A 20,915-nucleotide genomic window follows, 5' to 3' on the forward strand; every position below is an offset into this window, starting at 1 on the left:
CGAATATGTGCTTTGTGCCTCTTAAACTTAGTGGTTAGCTGGAAACATATAACTACTGAGTCATTTGATTAGCTGTTTCTATGTTAGGATGCTTCCATGCTGTAAAGCCAATCTTAACATAGCTAATCTCGAGAGCATACGCCGCCACACCTAGTCAATGGCTCAATGTTACTAATCCAATGAGAGAATGAAAAGGCCATGAACCTTTAGGAGACGACAACAGAGCAGGCAAACAAGGATGATCAACTAAAAAATCCTGCCAGTTAACATGAACATTGTAGACCATCAACTAATTATATACACATCCAATACTGTATGAAAGCACCAAATAATAAAATGGCGCTAATTATATGTGTTCAACAGACCACATAGTGATGTGAAAAATATAACAATACATAATTTCATGCAAGGATGTTCTCCACTTTCGTGCTAAGGAAGAATTCTCTACTTTGTAATTAGTAAATGCTTATAAGGTTTTAAAGGGTTAGATAATACTAATCCACTCAAAGTAAGGTGTGATCAGCTTAAACGAAAATACGTACAAACTTTTGTGAAACGAACAAAACAGGTACAACTGAAGAGATGGTATGGTATAAAGTTAAACAATCTCTACTACTATTAAAAGAGAAAACATTATCTTTTCTAAACGCACCCCGTCTAGCGTAAACACTTAGAACATCTACAACAGGGGCGCTTAGGCAAAACGCCGGGGTTCTATTCCTGGCAGTTTTGGTCTAATCCCGTTCGATCCAGGGATCGGTGACGAGGACATGTATTAGGGGTAGGGTAACAGGCCTGATCTAAAGACCCTACTCATGGACGTCGTACACTTTGTACTGGGCCTCCGGGCCAGATCGCTGTCCAGATGTACCGCAACTTGAAAGTCACTCGGACGGCAACGACCACTCGGCCGCCCCACGCGTCGCCACTCGGTTGGTCACCCCATCACCACTCGGGCGCCCCCGCGTCGCCATTGGTTGGTCACCCCATCACCACTCGGCCGCCCCATGCGTCGTCATTGGTTGGCCACCTCATCACCACGCGGCCGCCCCGCGCGTCACCATCGGTTGGCCACCTCATCACCACCCGGCCGCCCCGCGCATCGCCATCGGTTGGTCACCTCATCACCACTCGGCCGCCCGGTGCGTTGCCATTTGGTTGGTCACCTCATCACCACTCGGCCGCCCCGTGCATCGCCATCGGCTGGTCACCTCATCACCACTCGGGCGCCCCGCGCGTCGCCATCGGTTGGTCATCTCATCACCACCCGGCTGCCCCGAGCGTCGCCATCGGTTGGTCACCTCATCACCACTCGGCCGCTCCGCGCGTCGCCACTCGGTTGGTCACCTCATCACCACTTGGCCGCTCCGCGCATCACCACTCGGATGGTTACCTTATCACCACTCGGCCGCCCCGTGCGTCACCATCGGTTGGTCACCTCATCACCACTCGGCCGCCCCGGGCATCGCTATTGGTTGGTCACCTCATCACCACTAGGCTGCTCCGCGCGTGGCCACTCGGTTGGTCACCTCATCACCAGTTGGCCGCTCTGCGCGTCGCCACTCGGTTGGGCACCTCATCACCACTCGGCCGCCCCGCGCGTCGCCACTCGGATGGTCACCTCATAACCACTTGGCCGCCCTGCGCGTCACTATCGGATGGTCACCTCATCACCACTCGGCCGCTCCGCGCGTCGCCACTCGGTTGGTCACCTCATCACCACTCGCCCGCTTTGCACGTTGCCACTTGGTTGGTCACCTCATAACCACTCGGCCGCCCCGGGCGTCGCCATCGGATGGTCACCTCATAACCACTCGGCCGCCCCGCGCATCACCGTCGGTTGGTCACCTCATAACCACTCGGCCGCCCCGTGCATCGCGACCGGTTGGTCACCTCATCACCACTTGGCCGCCCTGTGCGTCGCCATCGATTGGTCACCTCATCACCACTCGGCCGCCCCGCGCGTCGCCACTCGGATGGTCACCTCATAACCACTTGGCCGCCCCGCGCGTCGCCATGGTTGGTCACCTCATCACCACTTGGCCACCCCGCGTGTCGTGATACGTCTCCAACGTATCTATAATATTTGATTGTTCCATGCTATTATATCACTCCTTTTGGATGTTTATGGGCTTTATTTTACACATTTATATCATTTTTGGGACTAACCTACTAACCGGAGGCCCAACCCATATTGCTGTTTTTTTGCCTATTTCAGTATTTCGAAGAAAAGAAATATCAAATGGAGTCCAAACGGAATGAAACCTTCGGGAGCGTGATTTTTGGAACGAACGTGATCCAGAGAGCTTGGAGTGCAAGTCAAGAAGCAGCCGAGGGCTCCACGAGATAGGAGGCCGCGCCCCCCCCATGTAGGGCACGCCCCCTGTCTTGTGGGCCCCTCGGGCGACCACCGACGTACTTCTTCCTACTATATATACCTACGTACCCCGAAAACATCCAGGGGCACCAGGAAACACGATTTTCACCGCCGTAACCCTCTGTATCCGTGATATCCCATCTTGGAGCCTTCGTCGGCACTCTGCCGGAGGGGGAATTGACCATGGAGGGCTTCTACATCAACATCCTTGCCCCTCCGATGAGTTGTGAGTAGTTTACCACAGACCTACGGGTCCATAGTTATTAGCTAGATGGCTTCTTCTCTCTTTTTGGATCTCAATACAATGTCCTCCCCCTCTCTTGTGGAGATCTATTCAATGTAAACTCTTTTTGCGGTGTGTTTGTCGAGATCCGATGAATTGTGGGTTTATGATCAAGTTTATTTATGAATAATATTTGAATCTTCTCTGAATTCTTTTATGTATGATTGAGTTATCTTTGCAAGTCTCTTCGAATTATCAGTTTGGTTTGGCCTACTAGATTGATCTTTCTTGCCATGGGAGAAGTGCTTACCTTTGGGTTCAATCTTGCGGTGTCCTTACCCAGTGACAGAAAGGGTTGCAAGGCACATATTGTATTGTTTCCATCGAGGATAATAAGATGGGGTTTATATCATATTGCTTGAGTTTATCCCTCTACATCATGTCATCTTGCTTAATGCGTTACTCTGTTCTTATGAACTTAATACTCTAGATGCAGGCAGGAGTCGGTCGATGAGTGGAGTAATAGTAGTAGATGCAGGCAGGAGTCGGTCTACTTGTTATGGGCGTGATGCCTATATACATGATCATGCCTAGATAATCTCATAACTATGCGCTTTTCTATCAATTGCTCGACAGTAATTTGTTCACCCACCGTAATACTTATGCTATCTTGAGAGAAGCCTCTAGTGAAACCTATGGCCCCTGGGTCTATCTCTTATCATATTTTCTTTCATTCTACTTTTATTTGCATCTTTACTTTTTGCATCTATATTATAAAATACCAAAAATATATTTATCTTATCATACTATCTTCACTAGATCTCACTTGCGCAAGTGGCCGTGAAGGGATTGACAACCCCTTTATTGCGTTGGTTGCGAGTTCTAAGTTTGTTTGTGTAGGTGCGTGGGACTTTTGAGGAGCCTCCTACTGGATTGATATCTTGGTTCTCAAAACTGAGGGAAATACTTACTCTACACTTGCTGCATCACCCTCTCCTCTTCGAGGAAAACCAACGCAAGCTCAAGACGTAGCACGTCGCCATCGGTTGGTCACCTCATCACCACTCGGCCGCTCCACGCGTCGCCACTCGGTTGGTCACCTCATCACCACTCGGCCGCCCCACGCGTCGCCACTCGGTTGGTCACCTCATCACCACTCGTCCACTCGCGCGCCTTCAGACAGCTAAGTCATTTTACATTCTGTTATTTCCATCTTCCCGAGTATTTCATAATTCACACATCACGTTCACTCGGAGGCCACGCCACCGAGTGTACCTCTATGCTCGGCTGCTTATTTTCACATACTTGCTTAGTACTGGTTATGCGACTCCCGAGTCCAACTTCCATTTTTTTCGCATACATCATTCACGAACACCATGTGTTCTTCATTTCGAGTTTGCATCGGTCCTCCGGGGCTGCAACTCAGTCGAAACACTACACTTCCGTTTTATTTGAGCCAGCACTTCGACATGTTCGAACGGATCCTTCGCTCTTTCAGACTCTTGCTGGTTAACCAGCAAGCCCCTTGCACTCCCAACAGGTGTCTATGGGTGTTATTCACACAATTTATTTCAGCACACATCGAATTTCCTCGAGAAATTATTTCGTTGGCTTGTGCCATTTTTTTACACAAGTTACGCGATCACTCGACGGCCCTATGCAACAACTTCATCGCTGCTCGGACTCGGTCACCATATCGGTCCCAGCGCACCACAACATCGACCTTGTCGCTCTGTTGACTTCAAACACATCCGGCCAACCCCTTTGTGGAATCCTCTTCATCGTATCAATGATATAGACCTCGTCAGGCATGAGACAGATAAGTCCCTTTTATAATCAAATTTCACACTTCACTCTTTTGCGAGTTTGCCTCTTTCGAGTATCACTCGGAAGCTTCTCCTCATATTTACCCGAGCCTGACTCGATGAATTGCAAATCATCCATTCAAAACTATATTTCTCGTATTCCGACATGTCTGTTGTCGAAGCCTGTAGTATGCTCGGGGGCTATGCCGCACTCGGGGGCTACACCGCACTCGGGGGCTGCATCTCATTTGGAATGACACTCTCCTGAGTGGTCGAGTACTTCATCACCAGTCAGATCCTTCACTTCAACAAGTGCATTCGATCCGCCACTTTGACAAGTTTTATAATCACCCAAATGCTCTGCATGCCATCTTCATTCCTACTCAGACTGAGTTGTCATGCCGGTCTTGTTGTGTCGCACAAACACTACAACGACCTCGTCGCTACATTAGCTTTGAAAGCATCTGGCTAACTCCTTCGAAGACCATTTCAGCCACTTGGCTGGACACACAATCTGTCACTCGACCACCCCGCGCATCACCACTTGGTTGGGCACGTGGTCCTTCACTCGTCCACCTCGCGCATCCTCACTCGGCTGCCCCACGCATTGCCACTCAGTTGTGCACGTCTTCATCATTCGGCCGCCCCGCGCATTGCCACTCAGCTATGCACGTCTTCATCATTCGGCCGCCCCGTGCATTGCCACTCAGTTGTGCACGTTTTCATCATTTTGCCACCTCGCACATCATGACTCGGTCGCCTCTCGCGTCGCCACTCGGTTGGGCACGTCTTCACCACTCGGCCGCTCCGTACGTCGCCACTCGGTGTGCACGTCTCCACCACTCGGCCGTCCCGCGCGTCATCACTTGGTTGTACACATCATCGTCCCTCGGCCGCCTCGCCCAACACGAGAACGACTAAGTTACTCAATGATCAAACCTCATATCACACTCTGTAGCAAGCTTACCTCTTTCGAGCATCACTCGGGGGCTATGCACAGCCGTTGGCCATGCCGCCCTCAGGGGTTACGCCCATTCAATCAACCCATTGGTCACATCAGGAATATCTTTCTGACCATACATGCTCGGTCTGCCGAAAATCTATAAGGTTAATACTGTCCACTCAGACGATCGCCCAAATCATTACCTAAAGTCATCTTCAGGATTGCAAAAGGGTGAAAACAACGCTCCTCTACGGATACACTTGGCCCTATCCTAGGCTCCACGGCGTCATTTTCACAAACTTGGACTCAGAGATGGCATGTGCTGGTGTTCCCCCGGGATAATGAGTGGCCTTTCTCCGGAGAGTCAGCCCAACACTAGCCTCGTCACTCGTGTTTCATGGCACGTCCATGTCAGACCACTAGTCTATCTCCTCCGGGAGACATACAAGTGCCACCAAATTTTTCCTTGCAGTCAACATACCCCGATCAGTCGGGAAGCACGTCCACTCAGACAAATACACCTTTCATGCAAAAGGGTGAAAACGAAGCTCCTCTACGGATACAATGTACTCTTACAAATACCTCTTTCACGCAAAATCCAACGGTCAATATAAGAAGTACTACTGGAACGATTACTCCCTGGAGTGTCCCGCTTTTTTCTACAGTCGGCAGTTTCAAAGCCGAATTAATTCACTGTGCCGAGAGCACGAAGATTCACCTGCTTGACCGAGTTCCAGGCTGAATTTATTCCGTGTCGAGTGCACGAAGATCAGTCCGACTGACTCAGCTCCAGGCTGAGCTTATTTACCATATCAAGCGTCGGAAGATGCATGCGATTGACTCAATTTCAGACTAAAAGATATTTACCATGTCGACTGCGTGGAGGTTTACCAGGAGACTTAAACCCTTTGCCCGACTCATCTTGTCCGACAGAGGCTCGGGGACTACACCCAGTGGGTGCACTCAGCGTGCCCCCACTGGAAGAGAACTCAGAAAGAAACATTCTGCTTGATGCAAAACCAGCGCCAGAATTACTCGACCTCCGAGTCAGAGAAGAACAAGTTCGATCAGTACCAGCTAAGAAGATTTTTAGTTCTCTCAGGCCCCCGCCGATTGCCCGCAGTCGACGGTGGTCTTGGGGACTACACCCAGTGGGTGCACTCAGCGTGCCCCCACTGGAGTAATCTCCATTCGGTATGGCCTGACTAGTCCAAGTGATGAACAACAACAAAATGGACAGGCTTAAGACTCCCGCTGACTGTTGGTATCCACTCGGAACGGTCCGCCCGGTCCGAGTGACGGCCAAACAACAACAAAAAAGATAGGCTCTGAGACTCCCGCCGACTGCCCGCAGTCGACGGCAGTCTTGGGGACTACACCCAGTGGGTGCACTCAGCGTGCCCCCAACGGAATGGTATCCACTCGGAACGGTCCGCCCGGTCCGAGTGACGGCCAAACAACGAAAAAAGACACGTTCCAGGCATGAAGAAATTCTGAGTAATCAGTTACTTGATGCAGGACCAGCTCCCAATCACTCCAAAAAAATTGCTATAAGGTGAGTTCAATGCTCCTTCGCGGACCTGTTTGAGCTCATTTCACTCGGACACCATGCAGTCTGGAATCCGTCAAGGCAACACGCGGAGATAAGACCGCTGGGTGACCAGAGGAAGTTCATAAGTGCCTCCGTAGCACTCGACTCATCTGGGGATTCACCTCAACTCGACCCGCTCAACCTCGACAGATTCGGGGGCTAATTACGAGGACATGTATTAGGGGTAGGGTAACATGCCTGACCTAAAGACCCTACCCATGGACATCGTACACTTTGTACTGGGCCCCTGGGCCAGATCGCTGTCCAGATGTACCGCAACTTGAAAGTCACTCGGACGGCAACGACCACTCGGAGCACGACACTCCACTTGACGAGCTCATTTCACTCGGACGTGTAATTCACTCGGATATGCGAAGACCAATAGTCAGCATGACAGTTTTGTAGTGGGCAGGCATTATGACATTGATGCTCCACTTTGTAACATAGGAGGTGAGGGGGTGGCGCACTCTATATAAGCCACCCCCCACCACTAGACTAGGGGGCCCTGGGCTCTTTTCTTCCACCTCTCTCCCTTTTCACATTAGTCTCAGGACTTAGCTCGGGCATGGGATCCGTTCCCTTCTCTCACACATTGTAATCTCCGGATACATACTCAGATAAACAAAGCCTCTCCGGAGCACAAGACGTAGGGTTGTTATCTCCACCGTGAGAGGCCCGAACTCGCTAAAACCACTGTGTCACCTATTTGCATCTCGATAGATCATGCTCCTTTATCCTACCCCTTTCTATTGTCGGAATCGTTCCCACGACAATTGGAGCTGGCATCGATGCTAGTTCGGTCGCTGGGCGCTTGTTTCGTTTCTGCTCGTATAACCAGCGATAAGGATATTCTTTACGAGAAAAATAAACTCTGATAGCGCTCAGTTAGGCACTCGTGCGTTGGCCCAACAGACGCCTGCATCAACGCAACTTCCGTAATTATTTTTTTCTATTACTAAGCGCCCAAACAGGCGCCTCTCCATTGGAGTTGCCCTTAAACAGTATGCTACAAGTCAGGTGCCAAGTCAGCTTTTAACGTGTAATAAACATGTCGATACACTCAAATTTAAGTATCACAAGCAAACAACTTATATCCTCGACAAGATAGCTTCAGTTATGATGCATCACTCTAAATCTTCACCTTTAGTCATACATCAGAATCAGAATCCATTTGTATGACCTAGCAGTGAGCTCCCAAATGCGAGGCAACAAGCCGGGAAACGACTATCTCAAGCTTTACTTACTTCCTGAGGTGAAATAGCCGTTTCATCAGTCCGTATAACATTCACTTTTCATCCCTTAGTTAGTTAATACTATCAGGAGCAACAGAAATCTGAATCCCCTTTTGCTCCTCCCTCACGTACTTAGATCCAATATCCTCTCCTCCTAGCACACATAGAAAAGTCAGTAGGACTTGCGAAGTGCAGAACTGCTTATGAGAGAGAGCGATCAAACATTTTAATCCCGAGCTCTAGTATAGTATCCTGTACATCTGAACACTGAATTACTGAACTGAATTTCGTTGCAACTAATCTCACAAATTTACAACACATCATCATCAATCCAAAAACAGTACAATATATTGATATAATTTCAAAAAGTTCAGACACCCATGCTCTTGAATTCTAAGGCTATGACTGAATCGACTTTAAAAGACTACACACACAAAATTCTTCAGTTTTGCAGTCACTCAACTAAAAAGCCCAGAAGGCTTCATACATACCTCAGGATCTCTTCTCCAGGCATGGTACCGCATCGCTGGCAAGGTGCGCTCAATCATGTGTATGCAGGCCCAGGTTGCCGTCCTTCTCCTCGACGACACTGTAGAGGTGCATCAAATCCGGGATGCTCACCATCAATTCTCCATCCACTGGCGACACCAAAGCTTCCTTTGGCCTACCCGGCACACCATCAAATCACACACCATTCAGCAAACTGAACCAGAAACCCCCAACTTAACTAACTCCTCGGCCTCCTTGGTGGACTGTGATGTGTGTGGATCGGCCGAAAGAAGAAGAGAAGGGACTGCAATGTGCGCGGATTGGACGGAAGAAGAAGAGAACCCCCCCCCCCCCCCCCCCTCGCCCGCCCTATTCTATGCATGGCCCTCCCGCCTGGGTAGTGCGTGGGCAGGGGCTGCTGGCCGGAGGAGGAATCGAAATCGGGGAGAGGGTTCTGGCCACAGGAGGCACAAGACACATCCACAACAATCTTGCTAGATCCAAGCCCAACCACATCACCAATCCAACGCGCGGTGTGGCCTCGTCCGCTACCAGCGCTGCGGCAAGTTACTGACCCGGCGGTCGTCGCACGGGATCGAAGAGCAGTTGCACGCCTGCACCGCCATGCGGCAATCCTTGAGGTCCTCCTCGCTGATGTGATGAGCACCGTCAGCGTCGGCGATGGCTGCGATGAGGGCGTGAGAGGAGTTGACGATCCCGTGTTAGGGGCGCTGCCGAGCATCTGGAGCACTGAGTGGACGGGGGAGGTCGAGCATCTGGAGCGGGCGGCTGGGCATCTAGAGCACTGAGCTCGCGACAGTCTTGCTCCTCGTCGGCGAGCGCCTGGTCGAGCACCAAGCGCAGCCTATTCCCTGCGCCCCCACCGGACCTGGAGACAGTTGAGGCGACCGCCTCCTTCGAGGAGGGTGTCTGGAAGTGTGTGGCCTGCCGGGGGTGGGCGAGAGGAGGCGGCGGTGGGTGAGTCGGAGCGGGGCGAGGGAGAGGAGATGGTGGTCGCCCTTTCAGTCCTCTGGCGCGCGCTTGTCGTGTGGGATGGGAGATCCCTGCCTGCGTCGCGTGGGGTGGCGGTGGAGAACCTACGGGCGACGGGGCCGTGGGAGAGGTAAGCGGGCAAGGGGAGGGAGCAGTTTTCTTTTTCGAGAAGGAGGTGGAGAGAAACAAGGAAGATTATCTTCGATTGTTTCCGCAATTAAGGGGATCGTGGGAGGAAAATCAAGGACTAGTTCGTTCCACAAATCAGGCAGGATGGGCCGCGTGGATCGAAGGACATAGAGCGCGGACGATTGACAGACTCATCTGCTTGGCAGAACATTTGATCTGAGACGTTGATCTGGTTGACTGACCATTGGCGTAATATGGACAGTAGGATGTGTTTAAGTTAATTTAATCGAAGGGTCCTGGTTATGCCGTGTACAGTTTGTTGTGTGGCTTTAGGGGAGTTTATGTTTGCTCTTTTAATAGTAGTATAGATATAGAGGATCGAAGGACACAGAGCGCGGACGATTGACAGACGCATCTGCTTGGCAGAACATTTGATCTGAGACGTTGATCTGGTTGGCTGACCATTGGCTTAATATGGACAGTAGGATGTGTTTAAGTTAATTTAATCGAAGGGTCCTGGTTATGCCGTGTACAGTTTGTTGTGTGGCTTTAGGGGAGTTTATGTTTGCTCTTTTAATAGTAAGTATAGATATGGACAGTAGGATGTGTTTAAGTTAATTTAATCGAAGGGTCCCGGTTATCCCGTATATAGTTTGTTGTGTGGCTTTAGAGAAGTTTGTGTTTGCTCTTTTATTAGTAGTATAGATATAGATATAGATATAGACATAGATATAGATGTATGCGAGAAATCTCTCTTCTTTGTCATGATGCAGGGACGGAGTTAGGATTCGAACGGGGGAGGGGGGGCTAGATTTTGCCTCTAGTGTGGAGGCTTCTCAGAAAAAATTCATTGCAGATATAGCGTAGGTTAAGAGACTAAATTTTCATCAAGGGAATTCTGAACAATTTAATTTCGATCAAAATTTGTTACTAAGCAAAAGGGTAAGGCAATTCACATGTTAGTGAAATAATCTTTCTACTAGTACTACATGAGATAAACAATGTAAAATATTATATCACGGGTTACCATATTTTTGACATTGTTTGTTTTCAGGTAGCTTACCACATGGGCCATGTGGTACTGGTTACCATATTCACTATTCATTTTTCTATGTTTGTAGTTCCTGCAATTCTTATCCTGATGAAGTTCTACACGGCGCAAATAAAGAAAACATTGAACTTTGCCCGACTAACCACCGGCAGCTTGTAAGCCGGTTTGTTCTTTTGACGCGTCTCCCGCGTCTTGCATGCCTTATCACACATACTAGAGCGATATGCGCGCCTTGCCGTGCGAGTTTTCTTTTTTGGTGTGTTTTTCTTTTTCTTTTCTTTTCAGGCTGTTATTCCGATTGGTTTCTTGGTTTTATTTGTGTTTGTGTGGGGTGGTATGGGTTCAAGCTGGTTCGGTTCTGTGAGTCGGTTATAAGTTTGTGGTCAATGTGTACCTACTCTTTGTGTTTTTGGTACGAGTTACATGTCGTCGTTGCATTGTCGAACCTTGTGGCCATTGGAGCATTGCGTTGTCGAACCGTGGGGCGATGGGAGAGGCTAAGCAGACACATGTTTTTCTTGCTGCCATCTCAGAGCATCTCCAACAGCCGCGTCAAATTAGCGCCGTGCCGTAAAATTGAACGTTTTAGCGCGTGCGCAATCGGTATAGTTGCTCCAGCGGGCGCGCAAAAACAGCGCGCGCGGCATATGTAGTTCAACGCGCTGGCCGAAACGCAATCACGCGCCGCTTATTTGCTGCGTCCGCTCCCGCGCGCTGGACTCTCGCGCGCTCGCTCTCCAACTCCCACCCCCCATCCAGCCGCGCCGCCGCCGCCCGCGCCCCCCAGCGACCGTTCCGGCGCTTCCCCGGCCTATCCCCACGCCGCCGCGGCTTCTCTCCCCCCCCTCTAGTCCCGCCGGCCCTCGCGTGCGGCCGTCCTCTGACGAACAGCGCCCGAGCGCTTGCTGCCGCTCGGCGCCCGCAAGGTGTTCGACAAAACGACTACAAGGTATGTATTGCTCAAACTTCATGAATTTGGTGCATGTTGATAGTAGTTTTTATAGCATAGTATTGAACATTGTAGATGAGTTCGTCGTATGATTCTTCCGAAGAAGAATTTGATATGGAAGAGGAGGAGGATCTTGCAATGATCCTAGCTATGCATATCAATAAAAAACCGAAGCACGGTGGTTCGGTTATGGGTCGGCAGAAAATTTGGAGAGATAGGATTGATGCCCATAACAGATTGATGAGGCACTATTTCATGGAGAATCCCACATACCCGGAGTCGTATTTTCGTCGCCGGTTTAGGATGAGCACAGACTTGTTCAGGCGAATTGCAGAGAAACTAGCGAGCCATGTTTTTTCAGCAAAGGAGGAATGCCGTCGGAGAGCTCGGGCATAGCACCTTTCAGAAGGTGACAGCCGATTTGCGTATGTTGGTATACGATATCCCGGCTGATCATCTAGTTGATGATCAATTGGCTATGGGTGAGAGCCAAGCCATCATGTGTGTCAAACGCTTTGCAGTGGGAATTGTGCAAGTGTTTGGCGAGGAGTATTTGAGATCTCCCAATGCTAAAGACGTCGCAAGACTATTGGGGATGAACAAAGCTCGCGGCTTTCCTGGCATGCTTGGCTCAATAGATTGCATGCATTGGAGTTGGAAGAATTGTCCAAAGGCATGGCATGGGCAATTCCACGGCCAAAAAAAAGGTTCTACTATAATCCTTGAAGCGGTGGCCGATCAGGAGACTTGGATTTGGCATGCATTCTTTGAAATGCCTGGATCTTTGAATGACATCAATGTTGTCAACCGGTCACCACTGATGAACAAGATTGCAAATGATGAGTTGCCATCGGTGCAGTTTGTAGCAAATGGTCGTACATACAACTATGGCTCTTATCTAGCGAATGGCATCTATCCAAAGTGACAAACCTTCGTGAAGCCATTGAAAAAGCCGGAAGGTAAGAAAAATCTTGATTTCCACAATGCTCAGGCGGCGGCTAGAAAAGATGTGGAGAGAGTTTTTGGGATTTTGCAAGCCCAATTTGCTATTGTGAGAGCACCGGCTAGATTTTGGGATCAAAAAATGCTTTGGTACATCATACACGCTTGTGTGATCATGCACAACATGATCATCGAGAATGAGTGTGGCCAAGATTTAGACTACTCACAGTATGAGCTCTTGAGACATCCCGTGCGAGTGTGACAGAGGGCTGAAAGGGTGGCCCGTTTTGTTGCCTCCTATCATGCCATTCGGCATCCCGCAGCGCACAATGATCTTCAGAAGGATCTCATTGAGGAGTGGTGGGCATGGCATGGAGGACAAAGAGCATGATTTTTGCGTTCGACATTGTATTGCTCATGAACTATTTATTGTGTTTATTGCAGTATTTGTTGTACTGAACGATAAACTATTTGTTTGGGTTGTAATAATAACGAAATTGAACTATTTATTGTTGATTTATTTATTAGTTTGATCATTTTTGCTTTTATTTGAAATGTATATGTTGTTTGTGCGAGTCGCGGGCGCTGCATTTTAGCGTGGCTGTTGGAGCCAGCGCTGGCAGCCGCGCAAAACCAGCCGAACGGCGCGCGGCAAACTAGTTTTTAGCGCGCGGCGCGAAGCGCGGCTGTTGGAGATGCTCCCATGCTGCTTCCGGACGTTGTTTTCTATAAGTTCTTGCCCTTTCTCCTGTTATGTAGGGATGACAGTTCCTGAGCGAGCCAACAATCAGTTGGGCTCCGTTGGTTGCCAGCGGTTTCCCGTGGCCCGGTATTCAAAGTGTAAAATCCCGTGGCCAGGAAGAATTTGACAATAATTTTTAGATGTTCTTCCTCTGATCTCATGAGTTTGACAATAATGTTTTTGATGTCCTTCCTCTCATCACACTGTCTTTCTGGTCCATGTATTGTTGCATGGCAGTCCAATATGTGGCATCTAGGCATTTGATGTAGCCGGCACCGGTCAGCTCCTCTGCGTGATTCTCGCTAGTTGACGTCGCCCTTTTCCTCATGGGAAATGTTCCTATGAGTTTCGGCCGGTCAAGCACGAGACGTCTGATCGCGCAGCGATCCATGCATCACAGGCGCACATCGATCACGAACCTCATAAAAGAAAGGTGCACATCGAACGCAGGGACATCTGGCCACGTGCCCTGGCAGGCGCACCTTATCTCTTCGTCTCCAGATATTTCTGGTCGCTTCCCATCATCTTCTTCCCCTGGATATATTTTCTCCCGTCCCCTTTCCGTTCCTGCGCACAACACTCCAAGATGCAGCCCCCACCACTCCCACACACTCCGTCCTCTACAAGAGATCGCCTTGGTGCAAAATCGAGCACTCACCGTTGCCGCCGCCGCCGGGATGGTTTTTGCTGCAATCCTCGCCGACGCAGTTGCAACCGACGTGTTGTGGAGCTGGAACCAGCATCCGCCGGTGCTGGAACCGGACGTGCCCTCTCATCGCGGACGTTTTCTTGCTGGAACCAGCTTTCTTCTTGCTGGAACTTGTTACTTTTCTTTTGCTACATCTACTTCTTTTTGGATTTTGTTTCATGTGATTTTTGCTGGAACCAGATGCGCCTCGCATCGCCGAAGTATTTTTTTTGCTGGAACCAGCTTTATGTTTTGCTGGAACTTGTTACATTTTTTGCTACATCGACTTCTTTAATTGATGGTGATGGGTGGTGTTTTTGCCACAACCGGCGACTACAAAAGCTACAACCGGCGAGCATTTTTGCTACGATGGCAACGGGGTGGCGGCAGCGACGAGCTATTTTTGCTGGAACCACACACTTTTTTTGCTACCACAGGGAATTTTTTTGCTGCTACCGCGGCAACATGAGGATGAGTACTATTTTCTGCAAGGTCGTTGTCGGCGTTCTGGGACTGGTGACCGGCACCACCGGAGCTGTGGCCGTCGCACCGGAGCTACAACCGTCGCCACGACTAGCTGCAGCCGCGGCACACGCTGCTAGATGCACGTGGCCGGCGAGAATGCGGGAGGCGGCGGCAGCGGCGGTGACCTGCAGGGAAGACGACGACCGGCGGTGAGGGTAGCGACAGGCAGACGCGCCGCGCAGTGCTTCGAGGCCGGGCGCGTCGCCGGTCCATGGCGGCGTGATGCAAGTTTTTTTCTCTGAAAGAACACATCTGGTGAAGGAAGGGAACAAAATCGTGTGGCTACGCGAAGTTTAATCCAACGCTGCTGATGCGACCGGCCCAAATTTTGGCCGGTGCACCGGCGTTCCTCATCTGGTTCATTCCCCAATTTGCCGGAGCCGGATCCCCTGACGTACGGCCACCTGACGTGTGGGTCCGGGTCCACATGTCAGCGAGTGCGCCTTACGTCAGAGGAGCTGCGTCCCAATTTGCCATGGCTAGATCTTCTTCCCTCCCCAAATCCGCACCTTCTAGCCTTCTATTTTTTTTTCTGTTACAACAACATGTATTGGGCATATCTTCTTTTGCTCCAGAGTGAAAAAAATCTTTGAATGTATAGTTGATCTAGCACTGATATTGAGAGTAAAGACATGTTATTTTTGTAAACAAATGATATATGTACTTATGCAAGGTCATTCTCTGGTAATTATATCGTTGCACATTATGTGGTTGCTTGATATTTTCCCCTCCTATTTTGTGTGTCACTCCCCGCCACTGGGTGGAGGTAGTGACTGCGTCGAGCCAGAGGAATTGTAGCGTGCTGACATGGAATAATAGTGTGTAAATGCCATAGTTAATGGTGCAAGTGATGCGCTTGACACGCCAATTTTTTATGCTAAGTGTATGCTCATGTGAGACTTTGTGCAATCCATGAGATGTGAGGGAGGACATCAAAACATTATTGTCAAATTCATGTCCGTTGACACTATGGAAAGCAATATCTCACACGCTAAACCGTGTATGAACACAAACTTGGAAATGGTGCAAATGGTCAAAAGCTTCTAATTTGTATTTTAGGGGACAGTCCCACCAAAGTGAAAATAATCATCGAAAATTACCAAGTAAATTAAAAGCCAAAAATACTAAGAATCAGGGGCATGCACAAGCCACAATGCAGTAGTTCAAATGGAAATCTGGAAACATGTGTTGAACTTAAAAAAGGGATTATGTATGCACATTTTTGCCAATGCAACAGGCATGGCAAGCGTGTGCCCATGCATGCACTCAAATTTGTGAATCTTTTTGTAAACAAAATTCTACCCACACAAAATTTTTGCATATTTTGTAATCAAATTGATTTTTTTTGAAAAAGATTAAAAAATTTGAGAATAAGTTCATGAATTTGACTATTTTAATTTTAAAAAGTTCAAGCATTTGAAAAATATATAAAAACCCCAGAATAAAACGAAACAAAACTCTGTTTAAAAATACGTGAAAAAACCAGCCTGAAAGTTCACAAAGTCATATTTGCCATATAGGAAGCGTAAAAGAAAGCAAGTGGGCACAACAAGTAACCTAGCCCATTTGGTTACTAGGACTAGAAGTAAACCTTGAGAATTGGAGTTTAAATCCAAGCTGATGAAGGCAAAGTATTATCCTCAGGGACATATTCTTGATACAGTGTTTCCTCAGTCTGCATCACTCACTTGGCAAGGTATTATGCATGGTCTGGAATTACTTAAGAAAGGCGTCATTTGGCGGGTGGGTGATGGATCTAGTATTAATATTTGGAGGGATAATTGGTTATCCAGGAGCACTGGACTTAAAATTTCAGTTAAAAGGCATAATACTAGATTGAGATGGGTCTCTGATTTGTTCTTGAGCGATAGAAAGGTATGGGATGAAAATTTGATTAAGTACCTTTTCTATCCCCATGACGCAGAGGAGATTCTTAAGATTCGTATTCATGCTTATGGGGATGGGGATTTTATTGCGTGGCACTATGAGAAGAATGGCATATTTTCTGTTAAAAGTGCATACAATTTAGCGATTAAGTTGAAGGATAGTCAAGATAAATTGGGTCAATCTAGTGGAGATCCATGTGAAGAAAGAAGGCTCTAGAATTTAATTTGGAAGGCTAATATCCCTCAGAAGATAAGGATTTTTGCCTGGAGGGCAGCAACCAATAGCTTGGCAGTCCAGACTAATAGAGTTAAGCACCATCAGATTACTTCAGGTATGTGCTCTATTTGTGGAGTAGAAGATGAAAGAACTTTTCATGCCCTCGTTACTTGTTCTAAGGCTCGTGCTCTGCGACTCGCCTTGAGAGAATCGTGGAATATTCCTGATGAAGAGTGGTTCAAATTCCCGGAGCCAGATTGGCTATTGATTCTGTTGGATCATTTGAGCCTGCAACAGCGAGAGCAAGTTTTGTTTCTTTTCTGGCGAGCAAGGCACCTGAGAAATGATTTAATTTTTGAAAAAGGGTAGGAATCAATTGCTGCTTCTGCATTTTTTGTGCTAAACTCTTGGTCTTCTTTTACGTCATGTCATGAGACTGTCGAGGTTGTTCCTAGTAACAAAGGTAAAGAAAAAAATGGGAGGTGCTACACCAGTTTTTGCAACATCACAACAACAGGTGGGATGGAAACCTCCACCAGAAGATTATATCAAGATCAATGTCGATGCCAGCTATGTGGAGACTATTAATGCGGCCAGTGTGGGGGTGGTTGTGAGGAACTCATCTGGCGAAGTTATTATATCTTCGTGGGACTTTTTGGGTCAGTGCTACAGCGTGAATGAAGCTGAGCTGCGTGCTTGCCTGGCAGGCCTTTATATAGGTATTACTCTTCACCAGTCCATTATTTTGGAGACTGATTGTGCTTTTGTCCGTTCTTTCCTTGCAAATGAGAATCTTGACAGGTCCTCGCTCGTTGATCTGAAGAAAGAAGCCTTGAGCATATTGAAGATGCTTAAGAATTTTAAAATTGCGAAAATTAATCAGAACGCCAATAAGGTGGCTCATGAAATTGCAAAGTTTAGCTTTATAAGTAAATCTGATGGGATTCTTCTTAATAGCGTCCCGCCTTGTGTGGCGAATTTTATAATGAACGATTGTAATAACATTATTAATTAATTAATGTATGGGGTTTTTTCAAAAAAAAAGAAGAGAAAATAAAGCTATACGCTAGGCCGTGTATGTATCGCATATTTGCGCACTCAGCATGGGCGACGTATATTCTAAAAATACTATCCTACCCTTTGTTATAAAAGAGTATGGAGAGATCTTCTCCATTATTGTGTTTAGGGGTTCTACCAAAACAAAAGTGTTATTATAGCTACTAGCAATAGCAAAATCATGAAGAATGTGATCAGGTACTTCCAGATGACCAAGTCGATACCCGTTGGTGCCAGGAATGGTAGCGACAAGTGCGGCTAGCATCCTGCAGAGAGTATAGATTGAGCTGTTATAGTACACGCACGCAAGTTAGGTTTTTAAAAGCTTGGGAATAAGAACGCTTCAGAGATTCTATTGAGTATGGAGATGCACATGACCAAGATGAGAAAAATAGGTAGGTGAGTATCCAAAAGGGAAGCCCGTTCTCACCGTGTTCACGGCCCAGCTAGCCTGCCATCGATTCTTTTTTTTTTGCCATTTATAACATGGAGGAAGAGCCCGAGCTTGTGCTGTAGGTTTTGAAAAGGGAATCTATCATGATTTAGGACCGTTTCTTTACATGAACCCTATTAACTAAGATTTGTTTTTATTTATACCCATTCTACTTTTTCATCCAGCCAATGTATATCGCAATAATTTAGATCCTCACAAACATCGTACGATTACACAATTTGTTTTGTACAAAACTAAAATTGCATGTAGTGCATAAAAATGTGCAATCAATTAATTAACCAACTATTAGATGAAAACTGGTGCCAAAGTTTTTAGTTTTTTTTTTGGCAGAGGGTAATTATTTTACCCGAGTTTTGAAGTAGTTAACAAGACTCAGTTAACAAAGTACTTCCTTCATTTTCAAATACATTGCATATTAGTTTTATTTTAAGTTAGACTTTGTAAAATTTGACTAAAATTATGGAAGAAAAAACAAATCAACACCATCGGAGAATAGTGATAGTTTTTTATAATTAATCCTAGATATATGGAGAAATAATGCGGAGTACCATAACGCGGAGTGGGCGACGACCCGGCCGTCCTACGAGGCAGCGACCCATAGCGAGTTAGCGACCATACACGCGTTATCGGGGTTCTACGTATATCCACCTCTTCTTCTCGTGGGTCTGTGGCTTGACTGCAGTACTAATTACCGTTTGCTAGTTGGTATACAGTGCAGCCTGGTGCCATCTGCCATGGCGGCCACGACGGCGAGTCTGGCGGGTTTGGCGACGGTGGCCCAGCTGGCTTTGTACGTCCACGGGCTGGTCACGAAGATCACCGGGGCGGCGGAGACTGCCCGGCAGAACAAGCTGGAGTGCAAGAATCTCGCGAGCCGCGTATCCGTGATCGGCGACCTGCTGCTGCAGCTGCAGGACCCGGCGGTGGCGCAGCCGCTGGCCGGGCTGGGCCACACGCTCCAGGAGGCGCACGATCTCGTCGTCGCTTGCCAGAAATGGAGCGCGCGCAGGAAGTTCTTGTACGCCGACGACCAGGCAGAGAGGTTCAGGGAAGTCAACCGCAGGATCGACTCCCACCTCATCCTCATCCCCTTGCTCAGCCATATCTCCATTACCCGCCGCCTCGACCAGATCTGTCCTCCGAATCCCACCAGCGTTCTTTTACCAGTAGCGCCAACAATGGTTGTTGGATGTGCTTCTGCGCAGCTGCAGGTACGTACATATCCACCACAGTGAGAAGAACCATTTTCATCTTGTTGGTTTTGCAGCTTAATTAAACCATCGTCTTCCATAGGAGCCTGCGATGGTCCAGTATGCAACTGTGGAGTTCGCGTCGGCGGAGATCGCGGTCTTGACCGGAAACTTCGGCCATGTGCTCAGCGAGGACGTCTCCGGAACGGTGTACAAGGGTCGTCTTCACGACGGCCTGGAGGTGGCGGTGAAGAGCCTGAAGAATCACGGGCAGCAACGCCACGAACAAGAGGGTGCCTTCGTGGCGGAGCTCGAGACCCTCTGCCACCTCCGTCGCGACCACGTCGTGCACCTCGTGGGCTGGTGCGCGGAGGACGACGATCGCATGTTCGTCTACCAGTACCAGCACACGAGCAACGGCACGCTCAGGGACCACCTGCAGGGCGGCGGCTTTGCGTCGCCCGTGACGTCGTCCTGGAAGGCGCGTGTCCTGGCGCTGCTGGGCGCGTCCAGGGCCATCGACCACCTGCACCGCGTGGCCACTCCGCGGATCATCCACCGCAACGTCAGCTCGTCGAGCATCCTTCTGGACGAGAGCTGGGCGGCCCGCGTGTCCGGCTTCAGCGCGGCGGTTTTGCAAGAGCCGACGACCGACGGCCAGCTCGTCGGGGAGGTCGCCGGCACGTTGGGGTACATCGATCCGGAGTACCACCGCACGCGGCGTGTGAGTCCGGCGAGCGACGTGTACAGCTTTGGCGTCGTCATGCTGGAGTTGCTGACCGGTAGGCCGCCTAGCTGGGAGAGCAAGGACCCGAACACCTTGGTTGGCTTTGCTGCCCCGATCATCGAGAGGGGGGACCTGGGGTCTGTGCTGGACCGGCGCCCGTCGCCGGCGCCGACCCCGGGGCAGATGGAGGCGCTGAAGCTCGTGGCCTACACGGCAGCACGCTGTCTGTGGCCACAGCCACAGGACCGCCCCGCCATGTCAAACGTGGTGACCAACCTCGAGGCGGCGCTCGGGCTCATAGACAGCGATGAGCCTAAGCAAAGCTATTAGAGCCAGCTAGCGATGATGACTCGCCAAGACGTAAACTGCGTCACAACGATACGTACCTTTAGCTTGTAAACATGGTCTAGTTAGAATGGACGTCTCGATCGGCCGGTTTGTTTGGTGCTCAAATGAAATATACTGTTGTGAACTTATAATTCTTTGTTTTTGCTTTTAGATTGCTCACACATAATTTGAATGATAAGCTTTGCAATAATTTTTCTTGAACACCAATACAGACACAAGCGCTCATATACACGCGCATACACTCACCCTATGAAGCACACACGCACACCCTACCCATATGAGCACCTCCGAAAGACTGAGCCGGTATATCATCTTGAATTTACGAAGTAACCATAGGCACCTCGTCGTCAACGGGAAC

At 48.9% G+C, this 20,915-nt stretch overlaps 1 protein-coding gene across 1 annotated transcript; it reads left to right on the forward strand.

Annotated features, from left to right (window-relative positions):
• The first annotated feature begins 18,946 nt into the window (after positions 1–18,946).
• On the forward strand, positions 18,947–20,707 carry LOC123047084 (putative serine/threonine-protein kinase-like protein CCR3). The gene is made up of 2 exons (XM_044470579.1): positions 18,947–19,503; positions 19,586–20,707. Exons 1-2 carry the CDS (start codon positions 19,027–19,029, stop codon positions 20,537–20,539), a joined length of 1,431 nt encoding a protein of 476 aa, XP_044326514.1. The 5' UTR covers positions 18,947–19,026; the 3' UTR covers positions 20,540–20,707.
• Positions 20,708–20,915: the final 208 nt, after the last annotated feature.

The sequence above is a fragment of the Triticum aestivum genome, chromosome 2B (genome assembly GCF_018294505.1).
Source record: "Triticum aestivum cultivar Chinese Spring chromosome 2B, IWGSC CS RefSeq v2.1, whole genome shotgun sequence".
In the NCBI taxonomy this organism is placed as follows: domain Eukaryota; kingdom Viridiplantae; phylum Streptophyta; class Magnoliopsida; order Poales; family Poaceae; genus Triticum; species Triticum aestivum.